Here is a 12,334-nt window from a genome sequence, read left to right on the forward strand (position 1 = left end):
AAAGGAAGTAGGTTACAGTACACTTGTTCGCCCAATGCTTGAATACTGCTCAGCAGTGAGGGATCTGTACCATATAGGGTTGATAGAAGAGATAGAGAAGATCCAACGGAGAGCAGCGTGCTTCGTTACAGGATCATTTAATAATCGTGAAAGTGTTACGGAGATGATAGATAAACTCCAGTGGAAGACTCTGCAGGAGAGACACTCAGTAGCTTGGTACGGGCTTTTGTTGAAGTTTCGAGAACATATCTTCACCGAGGAGTCAAGCAGTATATTGCTCCATCCTACATATATCTCGCAAAGAAACCATGAGGATAAAATCAGAGAGATTAGAGCCCACACAGAGGCATACCGACAATCCTTCTTTCCAAGAACAATACGAGACTGGAATAGAAGGGAGAACCGATAGAGGTACTCAAGGTACCCTCCGCCACACACTGTCAGATGGCTTGCGGAGTATGGATGTAGATGTATATGTAGATGTAAAAATCATGAATTCTGTTGCACAACTGAGACAATATTTCATAGGTGCGCAATTTGATTAGAGGCCACTTGTGAAAAATGGTATCAAACACCTTCTGGAAATCTAGAAACATGGAATCAATTTGAGATTCCCCATTGACAGCACTCATTACTTCTTGGGTATGAAGAGCTGGTTGTGTTCCACATCAATTGTGTAAATAGATTATTTTTCCCACAATTTCACTGAAATTGACGAGGCTAATCACATTGATAGCACACTATTACTGCAATAATAAACACATTATTTTCCACAGTCCTTATTATTACTGCATCTACCTCTGCTAAAGAAATCACCGTCACTGCAGCTTTGTTCGATGATTTTGGACATTCCACTAGCTCTTAAATGTTAATGTTCAACTTTCTAATCTTATTAATAAAACTTCCCACAAAATCTCCTTGTCTTTATGATACAGTATAAAGCTACTCACAAAGAAACCTAGAGGTATTTTTCCTCCTGGGTCATTTCACCAATTCTTCCTGGAGGTCCTAAAAAGACTGCACATTTCATAATTTCTCGTGACACATCACATATGCCCTAGCACTGATCCCTTCTCACTTGATGCCATTTTCATCATCCCCTATCACTACGAAAAGCATAAAATAAAATATTACCAAGTTAAGAAAAGGAAATGAAACACCATACTGACGCATACAAAAACTTGAAGTCAAAACTTACTGCATTTTCTGTTGAACACCTTTGCTGAACTGCTGCTGCTATTGTTGCCACCTGTTGCCGTGGACATTAAACCACCATTATAGTCTCCAACAGTACTTCTGGTACCATTTGTAATGGGTGTGGGTGTTCTCTGGCAGAGGTTGGTGGGTTGGGAGAAGTCAGAAACAGCTCACTATCACCAGAAATCCAACAGTGAATACCGGTGGCTCATGCCCTGTCAGGCAAAGGCACTTGGTGGTCGACATCACACCTACACACTTTGATGCATGGTGTGTAGGTGTAATGTAGCCAGTGGTTGCTACGTCTAACTCAGCACAGCCCCAATGAGACCTTGCAATAAGGCGGTCAGTGGAGCTGGCTGAGCTGTGGGATGAGGTGGCACAGCCAGGCGATGGAGGTATCCGGTGGTGGTGGACATCCACCAGCTCGGTGACTGGGAAGGCCTTAGTTCAACCTTTGGCCCATCAACACTGCAGCTGGACCCCCCAGACATGCAGTCCTGTCAATATGACAGTTAAGTCGCCAATACAATGACCAGCCTGGCTGGATGGCTAGCATTTATATTCACCAAAACGGATTTATTGTAATGTGGCCACTGCAGATGTCATGTATACCAGGTGCTGAAGCATCCCTGGTTTTGGTAACACATTGATCACCACAATGCAGGCACAGAACAGCATCTAGATGGGCAATGTGACACAATGGTGTGCCAGCAGATTTCAGAAAGTGGCTTTCTTATGGCAAAGAACCCTCTTTCCTTTGACTCTGCCCATTACACTGCCATTAAAGAAGTGGTTTCGACTGGCCAATGTCTGCTGGCCTGAGTTATGAGTGACATCTAGCAGTGTGTTGAAAATTATATTCAAGAGAATGCCCACTACATGGATAACATAATTTTTTGAAAGTGAGCATGTAAATCAATTAGAGGCTGTTAACTTTTGATTTTGTAACAAAGATTTTTTCTTAAAAATCAACACACTGCTGCTCACTTGAAAACTGCTGATTTCTGATAGGTCACCCTGTGTACTCAGGTAACAACCATGAGGAAAAGAAATTCAGGAATATACAGAAAGTAGCTGACAGTTTCACTTGTGTGCATCACAAAGGAAAATAGTACTGAAATGCAGGAGGATCTGCAATGAATGGACGCATGGTGCAGAGAATGACAATTGAATCTCAATGTAGACAAGTCTAATGTGCTGCGAATACATAGAAAGAAAGATCCTTTATCATTTAGCTACAATATAGCAGGTCAGCAACTGGAAGCAGTTAATTCCATAAATTATCTGGGAGTAGGCATTAGGAGTGATTTAATATGGAATGGCCATATAAAATTAATTGTCGGTAAAGCAGATGCCAGACTGAGATTCATTTGAACAATCCTAAGGAAATGCAGTCCGGAAACAAAGGAAGTAGGTTACAGTACACTTGTTCGCCCACTGTTTGAATACTGCTCACCAGTATGGGATCCGTACCAGATAGGGTTGATAGAAGACATAGAGAAGATCCAACGGAGAGCAGCGCGCTTCGTTACAGGATCATTTAGTAATCGCGAAAGCATTACGGAGATGATAGATAAACTCCAGTGGGAGATTTTGCAGGAGAGAGACTCAGTAGCTCGGTACGGGCTTTTATTGAAGTTTCGAGAACATACCTTCATCGAGGAGTCAAACAGTATATTGCTCCCTCCTACGTATATCTCGCAAAGAGACCATGAGTATAAAATCAGAGAGATTAGAGCCCACACAGAGGCATATTGACGATCTTTCTTTCCACGAACTATACGAGGCTGGAATAGAAGGGAGAATCGATAGAGGTACTCAAAGTACCCTCCACCACACACCGTCAGGTGGCTTGTGGAGTATGGATGTAGATGTAGATGCAGATGTAGATGTGTGAATTGAGTATCAATGGTTGATTATGATACATCATGTATGCTTCACTATACAGAGTACAGATGTAGATATGAATGGAGGCCTGAAGAATGTTCAAATGAAAACACCATTATCCTTGTCTTATCTGAGTCAACACCTGTTATAGTTTAGGGCTCAGGTTCATCATCTGGATGTGTGAGCACATATACACATACACATGCATGTCCCCCTCCTCCCTCCTCGCCGCCCCCCCCCCCCCCCCCCCGCCCCCTACACACAAACATGTCTAACTGAATTAACAGAAAAAATGGACCAAGACATGTAGACTCATAAAATCTAGTTGTTACAACTTTAATTTTTTCCTTGGGTGAGGGGGTGAGGGGGGAATGGGGAGCAAAGCATAGGGGATCATGGAGTACTGTTCATGTCACCACATAACTTCTTTAAGCCAGCTGCTCGTCACAAAATAGTTAAAATCGTTAACACCACAAAAGACAGTTCTTGCTCTAGTGAGGAAAAACAAGACCTCTTTAGTTACAGGAATAACACATGACAATATCACACTGAGTGAATGAACACCAGGCAGACTGATAAAATTAATACAACATAACTGATCCACTTTCAGAATTTCATGTAATAACTTTTCCTGCAAACAAATGATCTAACACAGAGTTATTTCCCTTCACAGCTCCACATCCCAGTCTCTTTAGAAACTATGTGAAGTGTGAAGACATCCACAGATATCTAAATGTGAAGCCAACAAGGCAGTAAATAGCTATAATATTTAGTTTTAACTAAGTGACAGAATTTGTAAAGGTAAGTCAAGAAAGACATGGATGTTGGAACAATGCCTAATGCACAATCATATGAATAAAATTAAACGTAGGTTATGGAAGAATTGTTATAAAAGTTTCCCACACCCTATATAAGACGCAGTTTACAATGCATTAACAACATTATATTCTTTTACGTAAATAAATAAATGCATCCCATTACAAATAAGGAAAACTAACTCTGAAGCAATAGGAAAGATCCACAGTTACTGGGTGTTTATGACACAAAACAAGTGCAGAAATGTGTTATACAATTCAACAACTATGGACAGGAAACTGAGGAAATCTCCCTCGAGTTTCTGTGTTAGCTCCCAACACTGTTTCTTGTACATATAAATGACCTACCATTTAATGCACCTAAAGCAAAATTAGTTATTTTTTTAATATGACAAGTACTATAATCAGTGTCAATAGACATACAGCAACAGAAGAAATAGTAAATAATGTGTTTCAAAGAATTACTGACCTTTTTTTTTTTTCCAAATGGTCACTCTTTAATTAAAAAATATATCATATTCAACTATGCATATCAACAAACAATGACAGCTGCCTTGTAAACGCACAAGAGCAAGTGAACACCCTAACTTTCAACACCTTGCAGATTTATTGGTTTATATTTCTTTGAATGCTGTTAAACATAACATAGATACTGCAATCTGAAAGATATGGCACTTAAATCTATCCCGCTACCGCTCCTCTACACTCTGTGAAACTTGGCATAGGGTTGTGAGCACACCTGCAGTTGCGCACGTTTTAAGCAGGTTCTGTGCATGCACAACTCTCATGACGTAATTGCCTTATGGGCCAAATACATATGGATTTGATAAACAATGTGCACAGTTCACAATGTGCACAGCTAGCCCTTGTCACTCAACTAGACATTTACGTGAGTGCCACCAAGTGGTAGCATACTGTGGCAGACTTTTATCCCCATTTGCTTGGCATAAATCCTGCTAGATGATAGCACACTCCTCAGATATGCTAATTCACTCACTATATACTGTAGTAAAATTAGATCAGACATCAGTATATATTAAAGCTGTACTGACTGCAAACCTATTTTGTAGGTTTCTGAATGAGTTATAATATATTAAGCTACGAATTTTAACATACAGTAATTCATTTGAAGCACTGAGAATCATAACAGCCTAAAGCACATCATCATCAATTGTGAGACTGTAGCATTTATTCATGATTCTGAAACGTGTTGACCTTATGGTGAGTCAGGTTTATCTGTGCTGTACGTCCACACTGCGTATATGAAAATTCATGAAAAGCTGTATCTCTGGTTTCGCTGATGTTCATTTAAATGTGGGATTGATGGCTGTATGCTTTATAGGCCCTTATGGATCTCAGCACCTCATTTGTATTCTAGTCATGTGACATATTGGTAGACATTACTACTCGAGTTTAATCGTTTCCACAAATGGCAATTTGTGTTTGGAGTTGATTGTTTACTGTGCAGGTTCAAATGGTTCAAATGGCTCTGAGCACTATGGGACTTAACATCTGAGGTCATCAGTCCCCTAGAACTTAGAGCTACTTAAACCTAACTAACCTAAGGACATCACACAAATCCATGCCCTAGGCAGGATTCGAACCTGCGACCGTAGCGGTCGTGCAGTTCCAGACTGAAGCACCTAGAACCGCTCGGCCAGCAGCGGCCGGCTACTGAGCAGGAATCAACTTTTGTGTGCAGTGTAAACATGAACTACGTTGAATCTGTTTTAACTGCTAACAGAAAAGTAAAGCTGTGAGTTCAACTCTCAGTCCAGCACACAGCTTTAATCTGCCAGGAAGTTTCATATCAGCGCACACTCCGCTGCAAAGTAAAAAATCTCATTCTGGGAACAGAAAAGTAAATTACTAGGAAAAGTTAGTTGCAAAGGAACTAGGGCCTCCAAGAACAGATGCTTTGATTGAGAGAGTGATGAAATCAATTAAGCATGTCTACAAGTGAACATTTAACAAGGAAATGTAGAGTTAGCACCAGTTGTTGTGCGGGTGCACTGTAAGAATATTTGACTCTAAAGATTTGTGAACACCCAGAATGTACACTCACGAGCTGCCACTGTCAACAAATCATAAATTTAAACCATGAATAAGACTAAACAATTAAGGTCAAAGTTACAAAATTTTGGGAATACATAGTCATGAGAATTTAAATTGGAAGAACTGCATCTTCTGTGAAAGATGCTGAAACAATTCAGTGCTCAGACAGCATAATGATTAAGCACGAAATCCAGGATCAAGTCTCTATCTGGCACAAATTTTCAACTGTCACTATACATGCAAAAAATGTATTAATACTGTAGTCTCTCATTAAATGGAATATTAGAGGAACAATAATATAGATTATTGCCACATCCTGCACCTTAATCAATAAGTAAATTTACATTTTGAAATTAATAATGTTACAATTTATATACATGCAAGACTCTTACCCACACAAAATAACTGCAAAACACTCAAAAAGTGCTGGATATAAATCATCCATTGATATTGTAGCCCCTGATGAGGTTGCATTATTGTTCATTTCCTCAGATAATCCCATCATATAGGACCTGTAAGCACACACAGAATCATAAAATCATTGCTGCTTAGCTCCACAACACATACTACAAATATTGCAATATAGATACAAAAAGGTCTCTGGAATATTGACCGAACCAAAATAATAATGAAGCATCTATCACATATCACATCTCCATCTCAGTGTTGAGGTGGATTCAAACTGAATATTTTGTGCTACTTGTATGAGACACATTCTTAGATCAGGACTGAAGTACAAAGGTAGGGATGATGGGAGTCAGCTGCAGCATTTGGCCAAGTGGTAATGCTGCAGAAGTACATAGGGTTTTGAAATAAGTACTGTAGTGACTGTGCTGCATGATAACAAAATATAGCATTAAGGTCGAACTTATAAATAGAAAATTTGCTGTGGAATGATTTGAACTTTTCACCAGCTCTCAGTTGAACAAGAGTTTCTGAATGTCTTGCACGGTAAAGTGCATGCACACAGTAGGTAGAAGATATTGAAAATTTTGGGCAATCAAGTATAAGCAAAATACCAGAATGTGAAACACATTAACAAATTCCTCTGTGAAATAAATTTTCCATCAGCCTACACAACCACATAAATGTCGTCATGAGTAGCTACAGAATTTGTCAGGAAACTGTAATGGTTAATTTAAATATATGGCTAATTCTTAAAAAAAAACCTGTTGAATATTGATTTAAAAAATTATGACAAAGGGGAATTTGTTTCAAGTCTTGTGGTACAGCTTGCAATGGTTCCACTTTTCTCTCTAAAAGCATTGCAAATTATGAAAGTTTGATTTATTGCTCCAATATAACAACGAATCAGAAGGTATCATAGCTGCAGTGGTCACAACTGGTGGGAGCACAGAGAGTTAAACATTACAGAGTTGAACAACAAGTATGCCCCTTGCCTTTTTCAAGGGATTTATTTTCTTGAATTAGTACCTGTATGAGGGGGGAGGCAGGGTGGAAGAAAAGGGGGGGGAGGGCAGGGGAGAGTACGAAGAGAGATGGAAAGAGGGGCGAAGAAAAAGAGGCAGCAGCTCAATAATTACCAATATTTAATCATGGAAAGGTAGCTTTTTAAATTCTTTGGACTAAAGACAGATGGGTAACAATCTATGGAATTTCAAATTTGAATCTGGGTAAAAATTAAGTGCTATCACACTGATACTACACTAGTTTGGACATCTGCCCATTCACACGCCATACTTTTACTCCAAAAACAAGTACCATATTACTCTGGCATGTTATTTTATGAACCTCATGTATGGCCATACCATACTATAACTTCCAAAACATTCCACAATAGGACTTCCACATACAATACGCTGACAAAAATGCCATTCACCTTAGAATTGCTATGCAATCTGTAAACACAGAACACAAAACTAATATCCACTCACATTATACATTTTTAATAACTGGGCATGTATCTGTGCATTATTCTTTAGGTTCAGTTTCATTATTTTCTGAGGAAGCATTAATTATCTTACACTTACATGAGGCACCAACTGCCAAGCTGAAATACATCCATCACAAATTAACCTCCACACAATGAACAAGTCAATGCCCTTGGAATAAATGCACTTTAGAACACATTTTTTTCTGTGGCATAGAATGTGGAGCATACCAGTTGCTTTTACTCCCTACACATTTCACTAATGTCTGGAACTGGATGAAGACTGGTCTTTGATTCAGTCAGCATGGCAGTTCGAATATCAAGCTCTCTACCGCTCCTACTACCCGTGCCCTCTATATGGAATTCAATGTATGTGAAGAGGCATCTCAGGAATTTAATCAATACAGCAATACGAGGACTGAAGTCAAGTGGGAATAAGATGCCGGTGCTTTAAAGAAAGACCAGGATGTGCGAGAATTCTGTGCAAAGAACTCAGTAACATATATATCAAAAGAGTTCCACTAAAAGCAAATTGTTCTCAGCTACACGCCTAAGCAATACATATAGAAAAATCATCAATTTTCAAAGCAATAACACCTCACTTTAATTAACTGCAAAGCAAATTCAAAAACTGACAAACGCAGGGGTTCCAGCAAAACAATGGTTACTGACACTAAAGAAGACTCTAAACAATGAAAAAATTGTGATGGGAAATGAACATACAGTTCTACAAATATTCAATCTGAAATGAGTGACACGTTTCTCATTTAAGAGCTGCTGCACAAAGCCTTTGTAACTGTAATATAATGGTGGTCTGTGCAAAGATAAAATATAAACAAGTGAATATTCCAGTGGTTACACTGCATTTTAGTCACTGAAATTTAAATCAGTAACCACTCCTCATCGAAAAGTGTCAGTTTCTGAGGTGTCAGGTGTAGTTACCAGCAGCATCCTTTGCAGCAGCAGCAGTGTCCCTTGCTGGGGCAGCAACAGTACAAAGTTTCTGCACTGCACTTGGTTTAATTTTGTTTACATGCTTCTGTTTGGAAATAGGCAGCAACTACTTTTTAACTGTGTTTGGCATTTCTAGTGTCTTTACTACTTTGGTGTTTTTAAAAGCTGGGTTCACATGTTACTTTCACAAGTAGACTCCACTAAAGATTGTGCCCATTACTGTATCTTCATGGACGAATTCACTACTATCCACAAACAGCTGGAAACTGTGCTGATAGCAGTCAAATGGCACACCTATAGCCACTGTCAATTGCACCACTAGTGGAGTGGCACGACTAGCTCATGTCGCAACAAATTATTAGTGGAACTTGTCAATTACTGCTGCTTTTGATGTGGCCTGTAGCAAACCTTGAGACAACTGGCTTCTTATGGATAAGTTTGAGGCATTGCTGCCCACTGATAATGAGAAGAGAACTCATGGGCCTCATCTCTCCTGCTTCAGCAACATTCTCTTCTTTTTCAAAGTCTGGCAGCTAGAGAGGGTAAAGAAGGGGGTGTTATCTGTATGTAACTCAAGTTTTAGGCCCGTTATAGAAACAGCATCATGGGAGGAGAACGTAAAGAAAGTGCATTCAGTCTGTATCCTGGGAAGAATTGTCCACAAGATGGATGAGACCAGTCTGGAACACTTGATAGTCTGAAATGCAATTAACTGTAGACTTTGACAAGCATGGGTGTAGATTTCTCAACCCATGCTAGAAGTTGGAGACTTGTAAAAAGCTACCCTAGATAGTCCAAGTGTAAAATTTTCATCAGAAATGGGCACTTGGGTGCAGAGTATGAGAACAAATGTTTATTCTTAACCAATGCTCTGATTTCCCAACATAAAAAACCACTGTCATGTAAGCTAATTATTAAAACTGATTGGATAAAAAATGAGAAAGGGAGAACATTAAAATAGAACAGATAGTGGGCATTAAAGTACCAAAACTTCTGTATCTCTTACCGAGGAATGTAGAATAGTCATAAGACACTAGATTCTTATTTGAAAGAGCACTGGCTCAAATATGTACCTGGCTAACTAGATTTAGGTTTTCTTTAATTTCCTAAATCATTTACGGCAAATGCCACGATGGTTCCTCTGAAAGGGCACAGCTGATCCCCTTCATTATCTTTCCCCAATCTGACTATGTGCTCTCGTAGAAAGCAGTCACTCCCATATCAGATTAGGAACCGAGAGTTGGTTGAAATTCAAAACAACAAGTAGGGAAATTTCCAGTAACTCATGGATTGTATATCAGAGAGATAGACCAAACTCCAATGAGATGGAGTGTTTACAGCAAAATTAGAAATATTTGGACCAGAGCATTGTCCAAAATGAATCTAACTGTGAACTCATATTGACAACAGTATCTGGGATAGTGGATTTGGAGTGATATTTGGATGTTTCTTTCAGACCCACTGCTCATAGTTGCTCAAAGATAAATTAAGTTCAAAAGCATGGAAAAATGACAAGTATATGGTGGTAGTAGAGGGTGGCCAATTTTCCTGATATTAAATGGGAAAATTATGCATACATTACCATGAAAAGGCAAATAATAAGGAAATACTTATATATTGTATTTTTTTAATGATTTTTGTTTTGTATTTGTGTGTTACTTTCTGCTTTATGTAGTGTACTGATGCTGATTAAATAAATTTTTGAGCATGATGCCTTTGGAGTGATTTCTTAATATTCACCATATTTACGGTAGCATATTGGAGCAACAAAATATTTTTTTCATAAAAATTGAAGACATGGTGTTTTGAAATATTCAAGGCAGAAGGTTAAGGTCACTGACCTTGAATGTGAAATTTATAAGAAACCCACCATGTTGCATATCAATGTTCATGATACAAATTTTATTGCTGCATCTGGATTAGAACTAGAATTACAATCATTTATACTGATACAGGTACACATAAAGTTAACACAATTTCCACATTTTGCAGACTTGTAACTCTCTTCACAATTGTCATACATCCCCCGAAAATTAATAGTTTTCAACCTCTTATCTGGATAATTGAATGTACCAAACTTGAGAGAAATCTGAGGTGGTCTGGTTGAAAATGTTACTGTTCTGCACGGAACTGACATGAAATTACCCCCCACCTCCCCCTCCACCCCCTCTCACTGGCAGATCCAGGTGGTGGGATGAGATGGGGTGGGACGAAGAGTCTTTGGTTCCTTCCAACCCCCCCCCCCCCCCACCCCCCCTCCCCCCAACCCCCCTCCCCCCACCCCTAGCAGTACAGAGATCAATGCTGAGAAAACCCAAGTCCTTATTACTCAACCTAAAAATAATGTACTTTTTCCAACAATCCTAAATGTCCTAAATCTGGTTATTGGTAACAAAAAGCAACATAAACAATTTAATTAAGTGGTAATATACAACAGTTTTAGACCACTGCAAAAATTTTTCACCCTCCATACCACTCTAGAGTCCATCTTGGACATCCACCACTGAGGACCATAGAGCACCTTCTTTTAAGGTCCACTTATACAGTTCTTTGAGTAAACAGATGGTTCTTTCAAAAAATCAGCACAGGTTTGGGAAAAATTCTCCGAGTGAAACAGCTTGCTTTATTCACATACAATATTATGCAAAATGTAAATGAAGGTGAAATGGTAGAGTCTGTAAACTAAATTTCTGGAAGCTGCTCAACATTGTACCCATTGGTGAAGAGTTCTCGGGCTTCCAGCTGGGTGGTGCTGTCTTCAAACTGCGACGTTTCGACGAGCGACATACGCATCATCTTCTGGCGAAGTGCCAGACTTTGCGGATGCCAGTCCCTTTATACCTGCGGCGTGCCCCCCACCACCAGGCCGTTGGAGGCTGGATCCAGAGGAGCCGGGGGGCGGGGTGGAGGGAGAAGCGGGTGCGCCGTTCGTGTCTCCGTCAGAGCATTCTGGTCGCGTCACGTGAGCTGGACGGTTCTTGGTGCGCTCCTGGCGTATTGCGGCTAATGCTGGATTCCAGGCCTCGCTCAGTTGATAACCTTCGTCCCTGTTCTCGTGGACCCGTATTTCTATTGATTCTTTAATGACGCTGTCCCAATAGCTCCCGGCTCGGCACAGCACCCTGGTGTTCTCGAAATCAAAGGTGTGGTTTTCTTTGATGCTATGTTCAGCTACAGCAGATTTCTCTATCTGTCCAAGTCGGACATGCCTGGTGTGTTCCTCGCACCTTTTCGAGATACAGCACTGCGTTTGTCCAATGTATTGTACACCACATTTGCAGGCAATGCTGTATATACCACATGTGTTGAGTTTGAGAGGGTCTTTAGCTGAGCCCAGCAGCTCTTTCGTCTTTGGCGGTGGTTGGAAGATGGTATTTATGTTTAATTTTCTCAGTAGCCTCCCGATTTTGGCTGATATGGACCCCAAATATGGAAGAAAGGTGAGTCTCTTGTTAACTTCCTCTTCCTCTTCTTCCTCTTCCTGAATTTTGTCAGTCTGTCTCCTCTTGAAGGCCCTACCAATCTGTGTTTC

General features: G+C 39.9%; 1 protein-coding gene across 1 annotated transcript in view; it reads right to left on the reverse strand.

Annotated features, from left to right (window-relative positions):
• The window catches only part of LOC124556360 (integral membrane protein GPR155), a 179,626-nt gene that overhangs the window by 142,480 nt on the left and 24,812 nt on the right, over positions 1 to 12,334 (reverse strand). Inside the window, exon 2 of the mRNA XM_047130326.1 lies at positions 6,350 to 6,469. Coding sequence (XP_046986282.1) covers positions 6,350 to 6,469 — 120 coding nt within the window. The remainder of the gene's footprint in view (positions 1 to 6,349; positions 6,470 to 12,334) is intronic.

This window comes from Schistocerca americana, chromosome X (assembly GCF_021461395.2).
Source record: "Schistocerca americana isolate TAMUIC-IGC-003095 chromosome X, iqSchAmer2.1, whole genome shotgun sequence".
NCBI lineage: Eukaryota > Metazoa > Arthropoda > Insecta > Orthoptera > Acrididae > Schistocerca > Schistocerca americana.